The sequence below is a fragment of the Anomaloglossus baeobatrachus genome, chromosome 2 (genome assembly GCF_048569485.1).
Source record: "Anomaloglossus baeobatrachus isolate aAnoBae1 chromosome 2, aAnoBae1.hap1, whole genome shotgun sequence".
Classification (NCBI taxonomy): domain Eukaryota; kingdom Metazoa; phylum Chordata; class Amphibia; order Anura; family Aromobatidae; genus Anomaloglossus; species Anomaloglossus baeobatrachus.
Window position 1 is genome coordinate 472,514,617 of NC_134354.1, and position 21,135 is coordinate 472,535,751.

The window sequence follows — 21,135 nt, forward strand, 5'->3', positions numbered from 1 at the left end:
AATATCAATATAATGTATTTGTTCTTCTAGAAAACTATGATGCCAGACTTTCCAGAATAGACATCGCAAATACTCTACGAGAGCAAGTGCAAGACCTGTTTAATAAAAAATATGGTAAGTACTCGTCAATTCTGCTGTATGGATATACTGTAATGCAGTGTACACACATAAGAGAGCAGGCTAAGAGCAACTCATTAGAAGTCTACTTGTTAGGGAAGTTTTGTTTTTTTTGGGTGAAGTTTTATTTATGTATCTTTTTTGCTGCAGATCTACCTTTTCTTTCTTGCATCTAACTTTTTAGTTGGGATCTAATAATTTCTCATCAAAATGAAGAATAATTAGGACTATAAGGCCCTGTGCGCACTTGCTGGTTTTTGCCGCGGATTTCCTGCGGTTTTTCTGCATGTTTCGCTGCATGTTGTGTTCCTAACATAAACCAAACCTATGGGAAAAAAAAATGCTGTGCGCACTATGCGGATTTTGACAGCTGCATGTTTTGCTGCGGGATTCCCGCAGCAAAAACAATTGCATGTCACTTCTTTTCCGCACGTCGCTGCGGGATTTCACTCCATTGACTGTAATGTAATCGTGAAATCCCGCAGGGAATAACGCAGGCAGCAAATTCCATGCGGTTCATTGCGTTTTCCTGCATTATTCCCTCCGGTATTTCGCGGTTTCGGGACATAATATTCATCGCTGCTCTGCGTTTTGCAGGGAAGTAATGTCATTATGACAGGAAGAGGAAGCGGAACAGAGTAAACACACACACATCACACTCACACACAGACACAGACATATAGAATACACATGCAAATCAAACGGACATATAGAAAAAAGAACACGTGGGCTCCGCCGAATTTTTACCTTCTAGCCAAGGTAAACACACAGCGGCGGCCCGGTATTCTGAGGCTGGGGAGGGCGAGGGGCAGGGTTAATGTTTCCCTCCTCCTGCAGCCAAGAATATCAGCCCGCAGCTGCCTGTCGCATCCATTATGCAACAGTCCCGGAGTGTCCCCGGCTCTTCCAGATGCTGTGATGCAGTGGTGATCCAGATAATAACGAGTTAAATGGCAGCGGATCGCTGCCATTTAAGTCCAGGCTTGATCATGGCAGTGTCTATGTGACAGCTGACATGATCAACCCATAAGTAAAGTGAAAAAACACACACACCGAAAAATCCTTTATTTTAAATAAAACACAAAAAGCCCCTGTTTCACCCCTTTATTAACACCCACGAAACACACAGCTCCAGCGTAATCCACGTCCTGCGATACTTGCATCCAGCCGCGACTGACACTACTGAATGCAGCCTCGTAACGAGCCTGCAGGGGTAACCACAGATCATTTCTCACGGCCGGTAATGTGAACAACACATTACCGCTCGGGAGAAATGCAGTGATCTGTCCTCTATCTATCTATCTATCTATCTATCTATCATCTATCTATCCCTCTATCTATCTATCCCTCTATCTATCTATCTATCCATCTATCTATCCCTCTATCTATCCATCTACTATCTATCTCAGAAGGAGCTTTTTTTTTCAATGTGCTTTATTGCATTGAATGCATTAAAACACATGTACCAACCCGCACGCGGAAAAACCGCGGCAATACCGCGAACAATACCGCGGTAAAACAGCAGCAAACCGCATGCGGTTTTCGGGTGCGGTTTGCCGTGGTTTTTTACCGCGGGTGCGGTAATCTTACAGACCCTGCGGAATTTTCTTAAGAAAATTCCGTTTTCCAGTGCGCACAGGGCCTAAAGGATTGTATCTATTGTCACTGAGAAAACAATGTAGTTATATATTTATTTCAAGAAACCACTAATGTGCATGTATACAGTAATAATGTATATGAATTGTTCTAGGTGAAGCCCTTGGAATCAAGTACCCAGTTCAAGTACCTTATAAACGCATTAAGAGTAACCCTGGCTCTGTTATAATAGAAGGCTTACCTCCAGGGATTCCTTTTCGAAAACCCTGCACCTTTGGATCACAGAATCTAGAACGGATATTGGCAGTGGCAGATAAAATCAGGTTCACAGTTACAAGGTGTGCGCATGACTCTACAATTACACATTGCTTTCCAAACCAGGAAACAAGTTCTTCATATTCTTAATTAGATATTTATATTACCTAGAACCAGATAGATATTACTACTTTATATGGACACTTATTTTTAAAGGGAACCTATCACCAGGTTTCTGCTACCTCATCTGAGTGCAGCATAATGTAGGAAAGGAGACCCTGACTCCAGCAATGTGTTTTTAAAAGTAGCATGTAGCATTACTCAGAAAGCTAAGCCACCCACACCATTGTTTTGTGTGTACATTGTCTATTGACAGTGATCTGGTTATCGGAAGAGGGATGGGGGTCGGACAACTTCTCAGGAGACCTGTAGTTAGGGCAGTAATAATCTCCTGGTGATAAACTCTTCATTGTGTGGAAACAACAGCACACAGCATAATAAGTGACATATCCAGGAATTCAGTGTTTTAACTTCTAAATCATGCTTTCTCCAGATTGTATAGCAAAAACCTGCTGACATATTCCATTTAATGTTTCTTAAATATATTTTATTATTACGTAAACATCACTATAGAAAGAATGAGCCGGTCATTATAAGCAAGAGGCAATAATTATACCTATATGTTTACTGCCGTGATTATACTCTGAATTAAATCCAAGAAACACCACTGTGATCTTGGATGGATTTTTGTTAGATTTCTGTTAGGTTATGGTTGGTAATTGGTGTTTACATGTATGAAAAGCTTGTTTTTTGGGGGATTTAGTAACCCCATACTGTATATTACATTGGTGAGTCCTATTGGGGGGCTTGGTTCCCACTGGAATATATCCTCCCATGACCCTAACCTGACTAATAGGATTATAGGTTGTTGCCCCATTTATCCGGCTCATAGTAGTCATCAATTCACAGTGTCTATGAATCTTGGACACTGATTTGGCGTCGAAGCCCCTCAATGTCCATCTGGTGATTATGGTCTATCATTGACGGACACCACCGGGGGGGCTCCAACGCTATCTTTGTTGGTCCTCTTGGACATGAGTATTGTTTCATTTTTTTGCACAAAAAATTAATTTATAAATTGCAGCACTACGCAATTTTTCTAATAATTCTAATAAAAGTTATGTATTATTCCCTTTCTCACTGCTGATACTTGTATTTATATTCTAGGCCATTTCAGGGACTTATTTCAAGACCTGGTAAGATGCTATTTTATGTTTTGTATTATAATTAGGTTACAATAATTATATTCCCTACAGTTATAAAATGTGCTAAATGGTTATTCCCAGAAATGCAAAGTATCCCCTATCTGTATGATAGCAGATAATGTACTCACTGTAGGTATTACTATTGGGACCCTGGGAAAAGGGTTTTGCAGAGCGCTATCTTGAATGGGGTAAAGTTGTTCTTGGTCGACCCCCGTTCTATCCCTTGCTTATCTGACTGCCTGAAATAGCAGAACACTTACATCTCTGCTCCATTCTCTGCAGCCCTGGTCTCAGGGTTCCTGTTACGGTTGCTGCGAGCACTGGAGACTAAGTCCAGATTTCTTGCTACTGCACATGTGCGAGCGCTGGAGACTAAGTCCAGATTTCTTGCTACTGCACATGTGCGAGCGCTGGAGACTAAGTCCAGATTTCTTGCTACTGCACATGTGCGAGCGCCGGAGACTAAGTCCTATCTTGGAGCCATTGCACATGTGCGGGTGACATCATCGCTGACACGAGGTCACATGTCTCTGACACCTTCTATGCCGATTGGTCGCTGGTCATGTGCTTGTGATGCCTTGCTCGGTGATAGGCCAGCATGACGTCACTCCTGTCGTTCTGGCAGCAGATTGGCTCTGGTGTCCTCCATCTTGGATGAGGCACAGAGTCTATATAAGACCCTGACACACGCCGCATGGCGCTCAGTCCTCTTGGTTCATGCATAAGAGTAGACGCTCTGTGCGCGTTCCTCTAGGCATTCCTCTGTCTATGCTAGGTGAGCGCTACCGGAAGGGTAGCGTTCTTATACCTTACAGCTTCGGCTGCTGTCCGTATCCTTACCTCTTAGGGGAGCGGACATAGGCAGGTGCCTGAGGCACATGGTCTGGCTGGGCCTTGTGGTTCGACTCGTAGGTGGACGTTGCCGCTAGGGTAACGTTCCTTATACTGCGTCTGGCAGTTGTTCGTATCCTCGCACACTAGGGGAGCGAACAGAGGTAGGAGCTTTGTGCGGCTTACGCTGCTGTTCGTCTCTTTTGCACCACTAGAACAGCGGACCTAGGCAGGTGCCATATCTAGTGGTTCGTGTCCTCGCACACTAGTGGAGCGAACGCAGGTAGGAGCTTTGTGCGGCTTACGCTGCTGTTCGTCTCTTTTGCACCACTAGAAGAGCGGACCTAGGTAGGTGCCATTTCGCACACATTGCCTTTGTCTCTGTGATTATTAACAGAGATCATTCCACACACCCTCCAAGTAAGGGAGGAATTGCTTTACTTACTTATTATATCCTTCTGTGAGTTAACAGAGGTATTGCACTCTGCCATAGTCTGCAGCAGAGTCTTTGCACGGTGGACCCTGACTGTCTGATACTCCTTTAGGTTATCAGACAGCCCCCCGTAACATTAGGACTGAGCCAAGGGTCTGGCAGTTATGGCAGAATATCAGCAGTTACACCGTTACATACAAGTACTTGAGTCACGGCTCAAGAGTATAGAGGATAAACCTCAGACCATGGTGACATCTGCACATGATCCTCGACTTGCTCTGCCAAACAGATATTCTGGCGATGCCATATCATGTCGTGGTTTCATTAGTCAGTGTCAGATACACCTAGAGGTCAACTCTTCTCGCTTCTCTACGGAGAGGTCCAGAGTAGACTTTATCATCTCCTTACTTCAGGACAAAGCCTTAGAATGGGCGACTCCCCTATGGGAGCGCTCTGATGTGGTTACTCTGAGACATCAAGACTTTCTTGATGCTCTTAAGGCGGTATTCATGGGTCCGCAGGTTACCCATGATGCGGCCCTGAGACTGTTAGATCTATCTCAGGGTTCGTTATCCACTAGTTCTTATGCCATTGCTTTTAGAACTCTGGTGGCAGAACTAGATTGGCCAGAGAAGGTGTTGATTCCTATCTTCTGGAGAGGGTTGGCAGGCTATGTCAAGGATGCTCTTGCTACTCGTGAGGTCCCTGCTTCTCTGGAGGACTTGATCACAGTAGCAACGAGGATCGATGTACGCCATAAGGAACGTAGACTCGAGGTCTCTTCCTCACACCCTAAGCATCGGGCTATTCCAGTTGTTGAGGGTCCACTACCATCTTCCTCAGCATCTGAAACATCTCCCACTCCTATGGAGTTAGGTCATACGTCTTCCAGACTACGCAAGTCTGGTCCTCCTATATGTTACGTATGTCGTCAGGCTGGGCACTATGCCAACAAGTGTCCTAGTCGTCAGGGAAACTCCCTGGCCTAGTAACCATTAGAGGGGGGTTACTAGAGACGTCTTCTGCACCCTCTAAGTGTTGTATCCCAGGTCAGCTCTCGTTATCTGAGAATACATGGCCTATTATGGCTTTTGTGGATTCCGGAGCTGACGGGACTTTTGTGTCCTCAGGATTTGTAAAGGGACACAATATTCCCTCTATCATGTTAGAGGTGCCTATTCCTGTCCGTGTTGTTAATGGAACTATGTTGTCTGACTCCATTACATTGAGGACAGTTCCCTTGCGCCTTTCCCTGTCTCAGGGTCACATAGAGGAGATTTCTTTTCTTGCTTTGCCTGAGGGTATAGACGACATCCTTCTGGGTCTCCCATGGCTTCGGACTCATGCTCCTCACATTGACTGGGAGTCTGACAGCATTATTAGTTGGGGTTCGAAATGTCAGTCCCGATGTCTTCCCTTACCACCTAAGGTCATTGCGGTTGCATCTACTGACCTCTCTCCCATACCTACACCCTATCTGGATTTCGCTGACGTGTTCTCCAAACAGGGTGCTGAGGTTCTTCCACCCCATAGGCCGTATGACTGTGCCATAGACCTTATCCCAGGTTCGGTTCCACCTAAAGGCAGGGTTTACCCCCTGTCGATACCTGAGTCGGAGGCCATGTCGACCTATATAAGAGAGAGTTTAGAGAAGGGGTTCATTCGTAAGTCTGTCTCTCCCGCGGGAGCTGGGTTTTTCTTTGTTCAGAAGAAAGAGGGTGATTTGCGTCCCTGCATAGATTACAGGGGTCTCAACGCAATCACAATAAAGAACAAATACCCATTACCTTTAATTTCGGAGCTCTTTGACAGATTAAGAGGAGCTCAAGTTTTTACAAAGTTGGATCTGCGGGGTGCGTATAACTTGGTACGAATTCGAAAGGGTGACGAATGGAAGACCGCTTTTAACACCCGAGACGGTCACTATGAATACCTCGTCATGCCTTTTGGGTTATGTAATGCGCCCGCAGTATTTCAGGACTTTGTAAACGATGTGTTCAGGGATTTACTGTTATCCTCAGTAGTGGTGTATCTGGACGACATCCTGATTTTTTCTCCTGATCTGGAGACTCATCGTCAGGATGTCGTTCGTGTCCTTTCCCGTTTAAGGGAGCACTCATTGTTTGCTAAACTCGAGAAATGTGTATTCGAGCAGTCCTCATTGCCTTTTTTGGGTTACATTATCTCACAAGAGGGCCTGGCTATGGATCCTGCGAAGCTCTCTGCTGTCCTGCAATGGTCCGAACCTCATTCCTTGAAGGCGGTGCAACGCTTCTTAGGATTCATAAATTATTACAGGCAGTTCATACCCCATTTTTCTACTTTGGTGGCCCCTTTGGTGGCCTTGACTAAGAAAGGTGCTAATCCCAAAGCCTGGTCTACTGAGACATCTCAGGCTTTTGAGGCAGTAAAAAGACACTTTTCAACTGCTCCCGTTCTTCAAAGACCCGATGAGAGTAAGCCCTTCCTCTTAGAGGTTGATGCCTCTTCAGTGGGTGCTGGTGCGGTCTTGTATCAAAAGAACGGTGCAGGTAGAAAAAGGCCGTGTTTCTTCTTTGCGAAAACCTTTTCACCAGCAGAGAGAAACTATACCATTGGGGATAGGGAACTGCTCGCCTTGAGATTAGCCTTGGAGGAGTGGCGTCACTTGCTGGAAGGAGCGAAACATCCTTTCCAGGTCTATACAGACCATAAGAATCTGACGTACTTACAAACCGCTCAGCGTCTGAATCCTCGCCAAGCCCGCTGGTCCTTGTTTTTCTCCCGCTTTCACTTCTCCATCAACTATCTGTCTGGGAGTAAGAATAACAAGGCAGACGCCCTGTCTCGCTCTATGCTTTCTACCCAGGAGGAGATTGACGAACCTCGTCTTATCCTTCCCTCCAGGGTTTTTCATACGCTCTCCCCTGTGATGTTAGACCAAATCCCACCGGGCAAGACCTTTGTTCCGCCTGATCGACAGAATGATATACTGTCATGGGCCCACACCTCAAAGGTGGGTGGGCATTTTGGTATTAGGCGGACACGAGAGTTACTGGAGAGGTGGTATTGGTGGCCACACTTAGCCAGCCACGTCAAGAGATATGTCGGTTCCTGCTACTCGTGTGCTCGCAACCGTCCATTACGGCAGAGACCGGCTGGACTCTTGCATCCTTTACCAGTGCCAGATAGACCATGGGAGGTGGTAGGCATGGACTTTGTGGGTGATCTTCCATGTTCACAGGGACATAGATTTGTGTGGGTCATTACGGACCATTTCTCCCGGATGGTTCATCTCGTACCGTTATCGAGAATCCCATCTTCCAGGGTACTAGCCAAACTATTCCTCAAGCATGTCTTTAGGCTTCACGGGATGCCAGATCGTATCATTTGTGATAGAGGCCCGCAATTTACTTCCCGTTTCTGGCGAGATCTTTGTAGCCTTCTGCAAATTGAGTTGAATCTCTCTTCGGCATACCATCCGGAGACCAATGGTTTGGTTGAGCGTACCAATCAATCTATAATTATATACCTTCGACACTTTGTTGCTGAGAACCACGATAACTGGTCCTCCCTCCTACCCTGGGCAGAATTTGCCCTTAACAATTCGCTGGCTGAGGCCACTGGGCAGACACCGTTCGTACTCAATAATGGGCAACACCCTAGGGTACCGGTACCGTTTCCCGCTGCTGCACCTCCTCCTCTTGTGGCCGACTGGGCAACTAATGCCAGAGAGGTTTGGGATCGGACTCAAGAGTCGATCCAAGCAGCTAAGGACCGTATGAAGACGGTGTCCGATCAGTTTCGTCGCCCGGCTCCTGTCTTTTCTCCAGGGGACTTTGTGTGGCTCTCTGCAAAACACGTGAGACTTAGAGTGAGCTCTGTCAAATTTGCTCCTTGCTTCCTGGGTCCTTATGAGGTTCTTCGACAGGTAAATCCTGTAGTCTACCAATTGAAGTTACCCGTCCATCTTAAGATTCATGACAAATTCCATGTCTCACTGCTAAAGCCGGCTATTTTACCTCATGCTCGTGAAGTGCACTCTCCTGCCTCTGATTCCTCTCGCTCTAGCTATGAGGTACGAGCCATAGTTGGTTCTAAGATGGTTAGAGGGCGCAGGTTCTTCTTGATAGATTGGGAGGGTTACGGCCCGGAACATCGCTCTTGGGAGCCTGAGGAGGCTGTCCATGCTCCCGACTTAGTTGCTGATTACCTGCGTCGCCGGGAGGGGGGCCCTTGAGGGGGAGGTACTGTTACGGTTGCTGCGAGCACTGGAGACTAAGTCCAGATTTCTTGCTACTGCACATGTGTGAGCGCTGGAGACTAAGTCCAGATTTCTTGCTACTGCACATGTGCGAGCGCTGGAGACTAAGTCCAGATTTCTTGCTACTGCACATGTGCGAGCGCCGGAGACTAAGTCCTATCTTGGAGCCATTGCACATGTGCGGGTGACATCATCGCTGACACGAGGTCACATGTCTCTGACACCTTCTATGCCGATTGGTCGCTGGTCATGTGCTTGTGATGCCTTGCTCGGTGATAGGCCAGCATGACGTCACTCCTGTCGTTCTGGCAGCGGATTGGCTCTGGTGTCCTCCATCTTGGATACAGCACAGAGTCTATATAAGACCCTGACACACGCCGCATGGCGCTCAGTCCTCTTGGTTCATGCATAAGAGTAGACGCTCTGTGCGCGTTCCTCTAGGCATTCCTCTGTCTATGCTAGGTGAGCGCTACCGGCAGGGTAGCGTTCTTATACCTTACAGCTTCGGCTGCTGTCCGTATCCTTACCTCTTAGGGGAGCGGACATAGGCAGGTGCCTGAGGCACATGGTCTGGCTGGGCCTTGTGGTTCGACTCGTAGATGGACGTTGCCGCTAGGGTAACGTTCCTTATACTGCGTCTGGCAGTTGTTCGTATCCTCGCACACTAGGGGAGCGAACAGAGGTAGGAGCTTTGTGCGGCTTACGCTGCTGTTCGTCTCTTTTGCACCACTAGAAGAGCGGACCTAGGCAGGTGCCATATCTAGTGGTTCGTGTCCTCGCACACTAGTGGAGCGAACGCAGGTAGGAGCTTTGTGCGGCTTACGCTGCTGTTCGTCTCTTTTGCACCACTAGAAGAGCGGACCTAGGTAGGTGCCATTTCGCACACATTGCCTTTGTCTCTGTGATTATTAACAGAGATCATTCCACACACCCTCCAAATAAGGGAGGAATTGCTTTACTTACTTATTATATCCTTCTGTGAGTTAACAGAGGTATTGCACTCTGCCATAGTCTGCAGCAGAGTCTTTGCACGGTGGACCCTGACTGTCTGATACTCCTTTAGGTTATCAGACAGCCCCCCGTAACAGTTCCAAGGCCTAATTTTAAAAAAATCGGTGACCCTTGTGTTTAGACCCCCAGCAACCACTAAGTAGAGGACCACTTGTGACCTTGGGAATAACCAAGTCAATTCATTATTTGGAAAATGTATAGACCCATTTGTTAATTTGTGTTCTGCCACCATGTGAAGTCACCTCACTCCAGATTATATTATTCCTCCAGATGATGAAGATGCCAATAGACTGGGAGAAAAAGTAATTCTTCGGGAACAAGTAAAAGAGCTCTTTAATGAAAAATATGGTTAGTCTATAATATTATGTCTTGATTTATCTTTTTACAATTAGCTTTCTGTAGTCTAATTTATCTACTACTTTCTGTTCTGCTTTTCATAGTGTCTTTTACAGGTATGACTTTTTCGTATTGCAGGTGAAGCCCTAGGGTTGGGCCGTCCAGTACTGGTCCCCTACAAATTAATCAGGGATAATCCTGATTCTATAGAAGTCACTGGTCTGCCAAATGACATACCATTCAGGAATCCAAATACTTATGACATAACACGGCTAGAAAAAGTAATGAAAGCACGGGAAAACATTCATATGGTGGTAATAAACCAGTTGCAGTAAGTACCTTCTAATATAAATAAGAGGATAGCTTTAATCTGCTGTAAAACATTTACAGCCAATAGTCACAGCTTTTATATATTTACTATTCAAACTGAGTGTACATGAAGTTTTCAGTTACTGTATACATCAGTGAGGTAGTGGCAATTGTCTTGATGCATGCTGTAGAACAGTGTCCCCAACTCCAGTCCTCAAGAGCCACCAACAGCTCATATTTTCAGGATTTCCTTAGTATTGCTCTGGTGATGATTCCAACACTTGTGCATTGCTAAGAAATGAAAATATGAGCTGTTGATGGCTCCTGAGTACTGGAGTTGGGGAACACTGCTGTAGAATATGCCCTCACTGTACACATTTCCAAATATATTGCATATTAGGCAGATGGAAGCTAAGAGGACATTCATTTGGATTCCAATTGGAGAATGGGGGCCTTTGGAAAATTTAGAAGGGTTTTCCACCACTTTGATGTTGATGATCTATCATTACAATAGAACATCAATATCAGATCAGTGGGTTTTAGACCCCCAGGACTCCCACTGATCAGCTATTTTCAGTACTGGTAGAGGCCTAATGTAAACAGTCTACAGACTGGAGCACCACATATCAGTTACACTGTTAAATGGCTGCTGCAAAGTATTACAGATCATCTAGTCTTCTTTGAATATGAGTTAGCATTCAGTTCCTGGCAGCGGCCACTAAATAGTGTCAGGTAACAGTGGTGGTTCACTTTATACACTGTGTACATCCGTCCTCTGCCGATGCTAAAGATAGCTCATCAGTAGGGGTGCCGGATATAAAAGTAGTGGACAACCCCCTTTAACATAGACCCAGTACTGACATATCCATTTAGCTAAGTGTGCAGGCTATTTGAGTAAATTAATGTAAATATAAATAACGCAAGTGAAAAAAGTGTATGTGATCATGATTACACCACATCCTTAGTAGCCAGTAATTGTCTGCCACAATGATATTTCTTTCACATTCATATAGAGAGACAGACAGGGGTTTGTAATGTAGTGGAAATGTAATCTATATATTTATATTTTTTACAGGCCATTTTCAGAAATATGTATCGAGCCACCATCACAGTTACGTAAGTGTAAATAGATGTTCTAGGATTATATGTCAGACAATAATTAACCAAACATGGATATCAAACCATACTAAAATGAAGAAAGAATGTTATACTTGATAAAGTACTAAAAACAGATGTAAGCCTAGAAATTACTCATCAAGATAATTAGTAGCAAAAAATAGACCAAAAATTGTTTAATTGATATCATCACAATACACAAAAACCTAAGAAAAATATAGAAAACAAACCCCATAGAAATCCAAATTGGCAGTGTGATCAAAGGTGAATCACATCATGGCAAGACAGAATATATAATAAATAACAAAAAAAAATAATTTCATCCAAACAAAGGGAGGGGAATAGGGGACCCAATTTAAATAAATGCACATGATAATAAATAGAATCAGGGAACCACAGCCATGATTATATGAGAGAAATCATAAAATTGTTCCAATAGATGACTTCACAAGGGCAACCCAATAACAAGTGCTAAGAATGACAATAGATAACCAAGGCAACCTTCAAAAAACAAAAAAAAAGAAACTCTTTCCCACAAGCAGAAACCATATTAGATTTACCACTATAACTGACTACACTGTCCAGTACCTTAACTCGCGTTTCGCATTAGCTTCGTCAGGGGGTACTGGACAGTGGGGTCTGTTATGGTCTGCTTTTATGTTTTGGGTTTTTTTTTAAATATTTTTCTTCTGTTTTTGTGTATTTTGACCAATACAATTATATTCATTAAATCATGTTTTGCTTATTTTTTACTATTAATTGTTTTATATGTCCGACAGTTTTTGATCTTATTTATCTGATGCTTTGCAAAGTAAGACCTGCTATTTATAACATAAGAGTGGTCTTAAAAGTTGGAGTTAGATAGTAAAAAGTAGGCATATTGAGTAACGAGTGAAAGTTCCAGGAGAGCAATAATTTAATAAATTCATATTTCCTGTGAACAGATGGAAATAAGATGTTAATAGGCATCATTAATAGATATGACATAAGGGCTATACTCACCTGCTGTGTACTTAGGTAATAGTAGTGCGTACTTAGTTTTTCCACTCTTTAGAATGTGCAGATTAAATCTCCTTTATGGGGCATACGTTACCATCGATTTCCATTACCACTATAAAACCATTTACTGCTTCTTGGTAATTATATGGAAATTGATCTGTTTAGTTTCCTGTATCGCAATTTAGTTTGAAATTTTATGTTATGTCATTAACCCAAATATTTTTATTCTCTTGTGCAGACAAAGACAGCCTTGCTCCGAAGAGAAAAAGAAAGCGAATTTCTGAAGGAAACTCTGTGTCGTCAACGTCATCCAACTCTTCATCATCCTCATCTTCTTCCTCTTCTAATATAGAACCCATCTCATCAGCACATCCAATGTCGCTAGTGGTAAGTGTATATGTTCCTTGCTGAGTTATCTTGATTTAGATGCTGAAACTGTTTACAACACCTTTTACAGTAAATATCTGACACACAATTGTCTCAAAGGTTAGGGTTACTTCTCACATAGCGAGATAGCTGCTGAGTCACAGGTTTTGTGACGTACCAGTGACCTCCTCAGCGATCTCGCTGTGTGTGACACTAAGCAGCGACCTGGCCCCTGCTGTGAAATCGCTGATCGTTACACACTGTTCTGGTTCATTTTTTGGTCGTTGGGCTCCCGCAGGGCAGAACACATTGGTGTGTTTGACACCTTACCCAACTACCTCATTCGCTACTCACGTAGGCGTGCATCTTCGTTGTTTTCCGCAATCTCTCTGTTCCGATTGGTGATCACTACTGCAATCGGATTGGCCTCTTCCATCCTCTGTTCTGGCTTGTAGATTGCAGTACATTTCAGAGGGCTGAATTTACTTGTCCCGGACTGCGTGTAGCAGCAGATCGTAATACAGTCCATTCTGCATCGGGACTGTAGGATGGACAAGGATGGAGAAGGAAGGAAGCGCTATTATGTTGCCTTCTCTAAAGGCAAGACCGCCCAGTCACAACGCAGTTACGACCACCAATCGGAGCAGAGGGGGCGCGGAAAAGGCAATGTAGATGCACGCCTATGTTACTAATCAAGATTTGAATCGTGCTATGTGACAGGGTCCCAGCGACTGCCGCATCGTTGCTGCGTCGTTGGGAAGATCTGACTGTTGACAGCTCACTAGCGACCCTGTAGCGATGTACCAGCGATCCTGACCAGGTCGTATCGTGGTCGGAATCGCTGGTATGTCGTTTAGTGTGACGGTCCCCTTAGATCGATGGTAATCTGCTTATCTATATGTGTGGCTGAACTGAGCCCTGCACTTATTGACTCTGTTGCTCAACAAAGAGGATAACAATCTGGCACAGACACTAAATGTAACTGTGTAATTATGTAATTTTGTCAGTCTGCAAAACTTTCAACAACACATAAATATGTTTTATATAAATCTGGTAGAAAACCTGGTCTCCTTTTGGTTACTGGGATGCAGAGCATCCAACGGGAGACTATTTTAGTGAAATCACCCTGGCTTGGATTCCGGCTGCCCTGCCAGGTGTCCACTGCACATAAGTTAGCAGGAGACGGTTTCTACTCTATCCACCTGTTGCCTTGTCACAGTCAAAGAAGCCTTTGTCATTGCAACAATTTCCATTCATGTCAGTTTCATCGACTCTTGATAGTGTAAAATATTACCTTCATGATAGTGCTGTCACAAGTGAAAAAAAGTAGGATTTTTGTGTACTCACCGTAAAATCTCTTTCTCTGAGTCTTCATTGGGGGACACAGGACCATGGGTTATGCTGCTGTCACTAGGAGGCTAACACTAAGTAAACATAAAAAAGTTAGCTCCTCCCTAGCAGCATACACCCCGAGCCGGAGGCGGGCTCAGATCAGTTGGTGCACAAGCAGTAGGAGGAGTACCAGAATCACCATACATAAAAACAAGTTGTAACTAAAACAATGCAGCCGTGCAAACAAGAGGTCTATGAACATAAGACCGCTGAAAAAATAGCAGGCAAATGCAATTGAACAACCAAAAAACCAAGCAGGGTGGGTGCTGTGTCCCCCAATGAAGACTCAGAGAAAGAGATTTTACGGTGAGTACACAAAAATCCTACTTTCTCTATCGTTTCATTGGGGGACACAGGACCATGGGACGTCCAAAAGCAGTCCCTGGGTGGGAATACCGAAAAACCCGCAGATAGGAAGAAAACAACAACCTACCTCGGCGGGCTTGCACTATAATTGAATGCTGCCACCCTATTACAGGTGTGCAACTGCTGCCTGCAAGACCATTCTCCCAAAACTAGCATCTGCCGATGCTTGGGTGTGAACCTGGTAGAACCTAGTAAAGGTGTGCAGGCTAGACCAGGTGGCGGCCTTGCAGACCTGGTCGGCCGACGCCTGATGCCTAATCGCCCAAGAGGCTCCCACTGCACGGGTAGAGTGCGCTCTTACCCCCCGCGGCGGAGACTTGTCCCGAATCCGATAGGCCTCTGATATGGCGGAACGGATCCATCTGGCAATTGTGGCCTTGGATGCCGATTCACCCCTCTTGGGACCAGAAGGGAGGACAAACAGACCATCTGACTTACGGAACGGCGCGGTTCTGGAGACATAAATTCTAAGTGCACGCACTAGGTCCAGGGTGTGCAAGGACCTCTCCAAGCTGTGAGAGGGGCCCGGACAGAAGGACGGAAGAACGATTTCTTCGTTAAGATGGAACGGGGAGACCACCTTTGGGAGAAAAGCGAGATCTGGCCGGAGAACCGCTTTGTCCTGGTGAAAAATCAAAAAGGGGGAACGACAAGAGAGAGCTGCCAGCTCTGACGTCCTGCGAATAGAAGTGATGGCAACGAGAAACACCACCTTCCAAGACAGGTGAGAAAGGGAAGATTCTCGCAAGGGCTCGAATGGGGGGCCCTGAAGTGACCCTAAGACTAGATTAAGGTCCCACGGCTCTAGAGGCCGACGGTACGGCGGTGCCAGGTGGGTCACTCCCTGGATGAAGGTCTTAACCTGTGAACGAGCGGCCAGTGGCTTCTGAAACAGGATTGATAATGCCGATATCTGGCCTTTTAGTGTTGCGAGCGAGAGACCCGCATCTAGGCCTGACTGCAAGAATGCCAACAGGGAAGGAAGGGAGAAGGCGAGTGGAGAAGAAATATTATGTTCTTCACACCATCTGAAGAAAACCTTCCACGTGCGGTAGTAAATTTTTGATGAAGATGGCTTCCTGGCCCTAATCATTGTCTGAATCACTCTTGAGGAAAAACCAGCCTTAGCTAGAACCCAGGATTCAATGGCCAGGCCGTCAAATTTAGGACCCGTGAGTTCTGATGGAAAAGAGGTCCCTGCTGCAGGAGATCTGGACGGTCTGGAAGGCGCCACGGAGCGTCTGCGAGGAGCTGAGTGAGTTCCGCGAACCATGCTCGCCTGGGCCAGTCCGGAGCCACTAGGATGACCGGAATTCCTTCCGCCTTGATCTTCTTGAGAACCCTCGGAATTAGAGGGAGCGGAGGAAAGATGTACGGGAGACTGAACTGGCTCCATGACAGGGTGAGGGCGTCGACTCCTAAAGCCAAGCGGTCGCGGCACCGCGCTACAAACTGCGGAACCTGACGGTTGAACCGGGAGGCCATTAGGTCCACGTCCGGAACTCCCCATCTGTCGCAGATCTGGTTGAAGACTTCCCGGTTGAGGGACCATTCTCCGGAGGCGAGGCCTTCCCTGCTGAGGAAGTCCGCCGCCCAATTGTCCACGCCTGGGATGTGTACCGCTGAGATCAGGGAGTGATGACATTCGGCCCAGTGCAAAATCTTCTTGACTTCTCGCATTGCCCCGACACTTCTTGTGCCGCCTTGGTGGTTGATGTACGCCACCGCCGTTGCATTGTCCGACTGGATCCTGACCGGGCAACCCTGTACTAGGTGCCGAAACTGCTGCAAGGCTAGTCGGATGGCTCTTATCTCCAAAATGTTGATCTGGAGACAACTCTCCCTCGGTGACCATCGGCCCTGCGCTGTGTGATGCCGAAACACTGCTCCCCAGCCCTGGAGACTGGCGTCGGTGGTTACTATCTTCCAGTGGAGCGGGAGGAAAGACCTTCCTGATGCGAGGTTGCGTTGATTGAGCCACCAACGGAGGGAATGGCGGGTCTCCGGCGAAAGATGAAACCTGCGGTCCAGAGAAAAGGGAGATCTGTCCCACTTCTTCAGCAAGGCCAGCTGGAGGGGCCGGAGATGGAACTGTGCAAAGGGTACCGCTTCCATCGCCGCCACCATACGACCGAGGACCCGCATGCCGAACCTGATGGAAACTTGGCGCTGACGCCGGAGAGCGCGGAGGCCTCGTTGTAGGGAGGACATCTTCTCCTGTGTGAGGAAAACTCGCCCTTGGATGGTATCGAATACCATGCCTAAAAAGGTGATCCGACGGGCCGGGGTCAGAGAGGACTTCTTCCGATTTATCAGCCACCCTAACCGTGAAAGGGTGTCGATCGTGACCTGAACCCCAAGACGACAGTCCTCGAAGGAAGAGCCCTTTATCAACATATCGTCCAAGTACGGGATGACCATGACACCCCTGGAATGCAGGACGGACATGGCAGCAGCCATGATCTTCGTAAAGACCCTGGGTGCGGATGCGAGGCCGAAGGGGAGAGCCGTGAACTGGAAGTGATCTTCCGCTATCGCAAAGCGGAGGAACTGTTGGTGAGAGGTGGCTATCGGGACGTGAAGATAGGCGTCTTGAATATCCAGCGATGCCAGGAATTCGCCTACCTCCATGGACGCGATGACGGACCGGAGTGACTCCATTCGAAACGGCCGAGGCCTCACCGACCTGTTTAGAAGCTTTAGGTCGAGGACGGGACGGACAGAGCCGTCCTTTTTGGGGACCACGAAAAGGTTGGAATAGAACCCCTTGAAACGCTCTGCGGGAGGGACTGGTACCACGACTCCGGCTCGGAGGAGGGAGTCTATGGAGTGAAAGAACGCGCGAGCCCGCGCGGGAGACTCGGGAGGGCGAGATAGGAAAAAACGTCTCGGTGGCTTTGCTTCGAATTCTATTTTGTATCCTGATGTGATGATCTCTCTGACCCAGGCATCGGCGGTCAGGGGGATCCACACATGCTGAAAACGAGACAGACGCCCTCCCACAAGTCTGGCGCTGTTGCGCGCCGACCGCGAGTCACTTGGAGGAACGTCGGCGGTAACCAGAAGAGGATCTCGTGGGCTGGCGGGAGCGTGAACGCCAGGCGGGATTGGTCTTGAATGACCGGGTCTTCCTGTCTCTCGGAGGAGAGCGGCTTTTCCGTGGCTGGGGATTGGAGTTGAAGCTGCGAAAGGGCCGGAAACGAGCGGTGGGACGCCGATTCTGGAAGCGCTTAGGGCGCAATTGGGGGAGAGATGTACTCTTTCCTCCCGTTGCATCGGAGATCAGCTGGTCCAGCATATCTCCGAAGAGACGCTCCCCTAGGAAGGGCAGGGAAGTTAGTGACTTCTTAGAGGCCGCATCCGCGTTCCAGGACCGGAGCCAGAGGGCTCGACGGATGGCCACATTGTTGCTGGCGGCCTGGGTCGCGCAACTTGCAGACGCCAGGGCTGCATTGAGCAAGTACTCACCCGCGAGGGAAATCTGCGAGGCGATGGGAACCAGGTCCGGATTGGCAGGAATGGCGCGGAGACCGCAACGTAGCGTGTCCGCCCAGGACATCAGGGCCTTCGCAACCCAAACCAAGGCAAAGGCCGGAGAGAGGGATGTGCCCGCTGCCTCGAAGGCGGAGCGGGCCAACCTGTCAATAGTACGGTCCGTAGGGTCCTTGAGAGACGTACCGTTAGTGAGTGGAAGGACTGTGTGAGAAGACAGGCGGGAGATTGGGGGGTCGACCACAGGGGAGCCTGCCCAATCCTTTCGAAGACCCTCAGGAAAGGGATAATGCAAATCGATGGACTTACCGCTGGTAAATACCCTGTCCGGCTGTTGCCTGTGGCTGCGCAGTAACTCAGCGAATTCTGGATGTCCGCTGAATGTGTTCTGGGCCCGCTTCACCCGCTTAAACGAGACCTGGGTGCTCTGGGAGGAGACGGGGTCCACCTGTACCTTCAAGGTCTGGTTTACTGCTTCTATCAGGCTATTCACCATGCGCCGAATATCAGCCGCCTGCTCTGAGTCCTGCAGGGGTGCCGCATCGGAATCATCATCGGAGCAGTCAGAAGCCTCCCTGGAGGACTGACGGTCTGGACCTGGGGATGAAGGTGAAACCTGGGAAGAGTCTGAGGACGAGACCTGGCGGGTCCGTTTTTGAGCAGCAGAGGAGGACCCTGCAACGGGGCTCACCTGCTCCGGAGGCGATTGCGCCGGGTCTGCGGGAATCTGGGCAAGCGACGGCAGCAGGCGCAGAGCTTGTGCGATGGTCCGAGAAGCCTCAGAGAGGGAATCTACGGACTGGGACAGGGACGCTAGCCAGTCGGGGGGGGGGCGGAACGCAGGGCCCTGCAGCATATGGCGCTGTGGCGTCTGCGGTATCAGAAGCGTCGGCCGCGGAGTCCTGCGGAGGCTGTGCGTCTGTAGAACAGACGGAGCATAGTGGGGCGTCCTGACCCTGGGAAAACTTGGACTTGCAGGAGGAACATGCAAAAAAAAGTGCAAAGGGGGCCTGCTTGGATTGGGTGGGCTTAGCCTTAGGCATGGTGAAAACAGGCACTCTCCCTGGTGGCTGCTAGGAAGGAGACAGGAGAGGGTTAACTCGTCCCTAAACTCAGAGAATGCTGCCTAGTGAGGGCTACTCCTTAGGAGCAGAGCTTACCCAGGTCCTGCGTGCTGCCCACCAGTCCAGAAGAGGAGTCCAGGAGTGAGCTGGCCAGAAGAGTCAGAATGCCGGCGCGCTGCAGCCTCAGGGGACCAGAGGCAGGCTAAAATGGCGAGGGGACGCTGGAGGAGGCTGGGGGAGGAGCAGGATTCCGGCGCGAAAACCCGGAGGATTCACAGCCCCCACCATCAGCCAGGAGGCAGAGCAGTGGGAGGATACAGAGGGAGACGACCGGCGGCCAATAGCGCTGCAGCGGGGGCGTGGCTAGGACGCAGGAGCGACTAGGCCGAGACTGGGGACTAAATTTATGGAGAGGGCCGGGGGAAAGTGCAGGAAAGGTCGGTCCTACCTGCAATCGGCGGCGCCGGCCCAGCGATGGATGCGGTGCAGGCAGGGTTCCCTGGCCCTGCCTGTGTACAGCGCTGCTCGTCCAGGAAGGCTCCGGGGGAGAGCGTGCTGAGGCAGGGTAGTGGACATCATGATGGGGGTAGATCAGCCCCCTATCAGGAGAAGGCAGCGTGACAGGGCCCCATCTATTAAAACGCTGCGGAGGTTCCATCCCTGCTGTACTCCCCTGTACGCCCTTTGGGGTGATACCGCAGGGCGAATCAGGGGTGCCCACAAAACAACCTGCCCACACGCGCACCCCCGGGAGTGGTACCACGGGGACGGGCGGGGGAGAGGGCCCGAAGTCTCAAGCCCCCTGCGACCCTGGGGAGTGGTACCCACAGAGCTGCGGAGGATGAGTGACGCGAATACCTGCAGAGAAAAAGACGACAGGTATGAGAGTGATGAGCGGCGCCGAAATAAAAGAAAAAAGCGCAAAAAACATACATGGCTGAGGGGGGCCGAGACGGCCCACATCAGCCTCCTACGACACTAAGCTAAAACTGATCTGAGCCCGCCTCCGGCTCGGGGTGTATGCTGCTAGGGAGGAGCTAACTTTTTTATGTTTACTTAGTGTCAGCCTCCTAGTGACAGCAGCATAACCCATGGTCCTGTGTCCCCCAATGAAACTATAGAGAAAAAACAATTTTAAAACAATAATCTTGCAATACATGCCTAATACTATGCTCTTCTTCTGTTGTAGCAATGGCCCATGTATATGCTGGACTACGGTGGTGTGAATATGCAGATTCCTGGACAAATGAACTACTAGTTCTCTCAGATGGAAGTTGAATGGAAATATGTAATTATTGTATAAAAGTGTATATGACAATATTTAACATTGCCTTTTAAGTTTTTTCCAATCAATTTTACAATATGTTTCTGCCATTCAAGACGGCCTTTTTGGAATAAAATGTGTTGCCTTGTTCTGATTTGTGTCTTATTATATGTTTGGTGATATAAATGTATACAGCAATTTCCTACATATTGAAGAACAGAGTCTAATGATAAAGGGCATGTCTAAGTTTTAGACAGTGCACACTTAGCCTAGACAGTTTAAAGGGAACCTATCACGATTCATGGTGGTGTCCAAACCATGGATAGCATTGTCTCTGAAACGCTTGAGCATTTTAGGTGACTATCCCACTAAATAGACATGGAAGAGATCTGTTGAAACAACGGAATCGGCACTAGGATCTTCTCACTATATTTTTTCTGAAATACTGTAGCGATACAGAGAAAAATATACCAGAGTGCAATTGTGCAGCCAGGCTCTGATTCATAGTGCCCGTAGTTTTCATAGTAAGAAACGTGTCACACATTCCCTTTAGATTGCAGCAGATTTATCAAAGTGGTTTGTGCTGTTTAATACATTTGGCACATCTTTAGACTGTGTAGTCTAAAATAAGAACATTATGAGTTGGCTTACCGTAGTCAACTAAGTTTTGCCACATTGGT

General features: G+C 47.8%; 1 protein-coding gene across 5 annotated transcripts in view; it reads left to right on the plus strand.

The window, feature by feature from the left end:
• GTF2IRD1 (GTF2I repeat domain containing 1) overlaps window positions 1–20,609 on the plus strand; it is a 178,496-nt gene extending 157,887 nt beyond the window's left edge. For all 5 annotated transcript variants that reach the window (XM_075336355.1, XM_075336356.1, XM_075336358.1 and 2 more), the window contains 8 exons: window positions 31–114; window positions 1,868–2,051; window positions 3,196–3,224; window positions 10,022–10,099; window positions 10,226–10,418; window positions 11,472–11,512; window positions 12,750–12,898; window positions 20,381–20,609. In XM_075336355.1, coding sequence (XP_075192470.1) covers window positions 31–114; window positions 1,868–2,051; window positions 3,196–3,224; window positions 10,022–10,099; window positions 10,226–10,418; window positions 11,472–11,512; window positions 12,750–12,898; window positions 20,381–20,449 — 827 coding nt within the window. In that variant the 3' untranslated portion in view covers window positions 20,450–20,609. The remainder of the gene's footprint in view (window positions 1–30; window positions 115–1,867; window positions 2,052–3,195; window positions 3,225–10,021; window positions 10,100–10,225; window positions 10,419–11,471; window positions 11,513–12,749; window positions 12,899–20,380) is intronic.
• The last annotated feature ends 526 nt before the right edge of the window (window positions 20,610–21,135 follow it).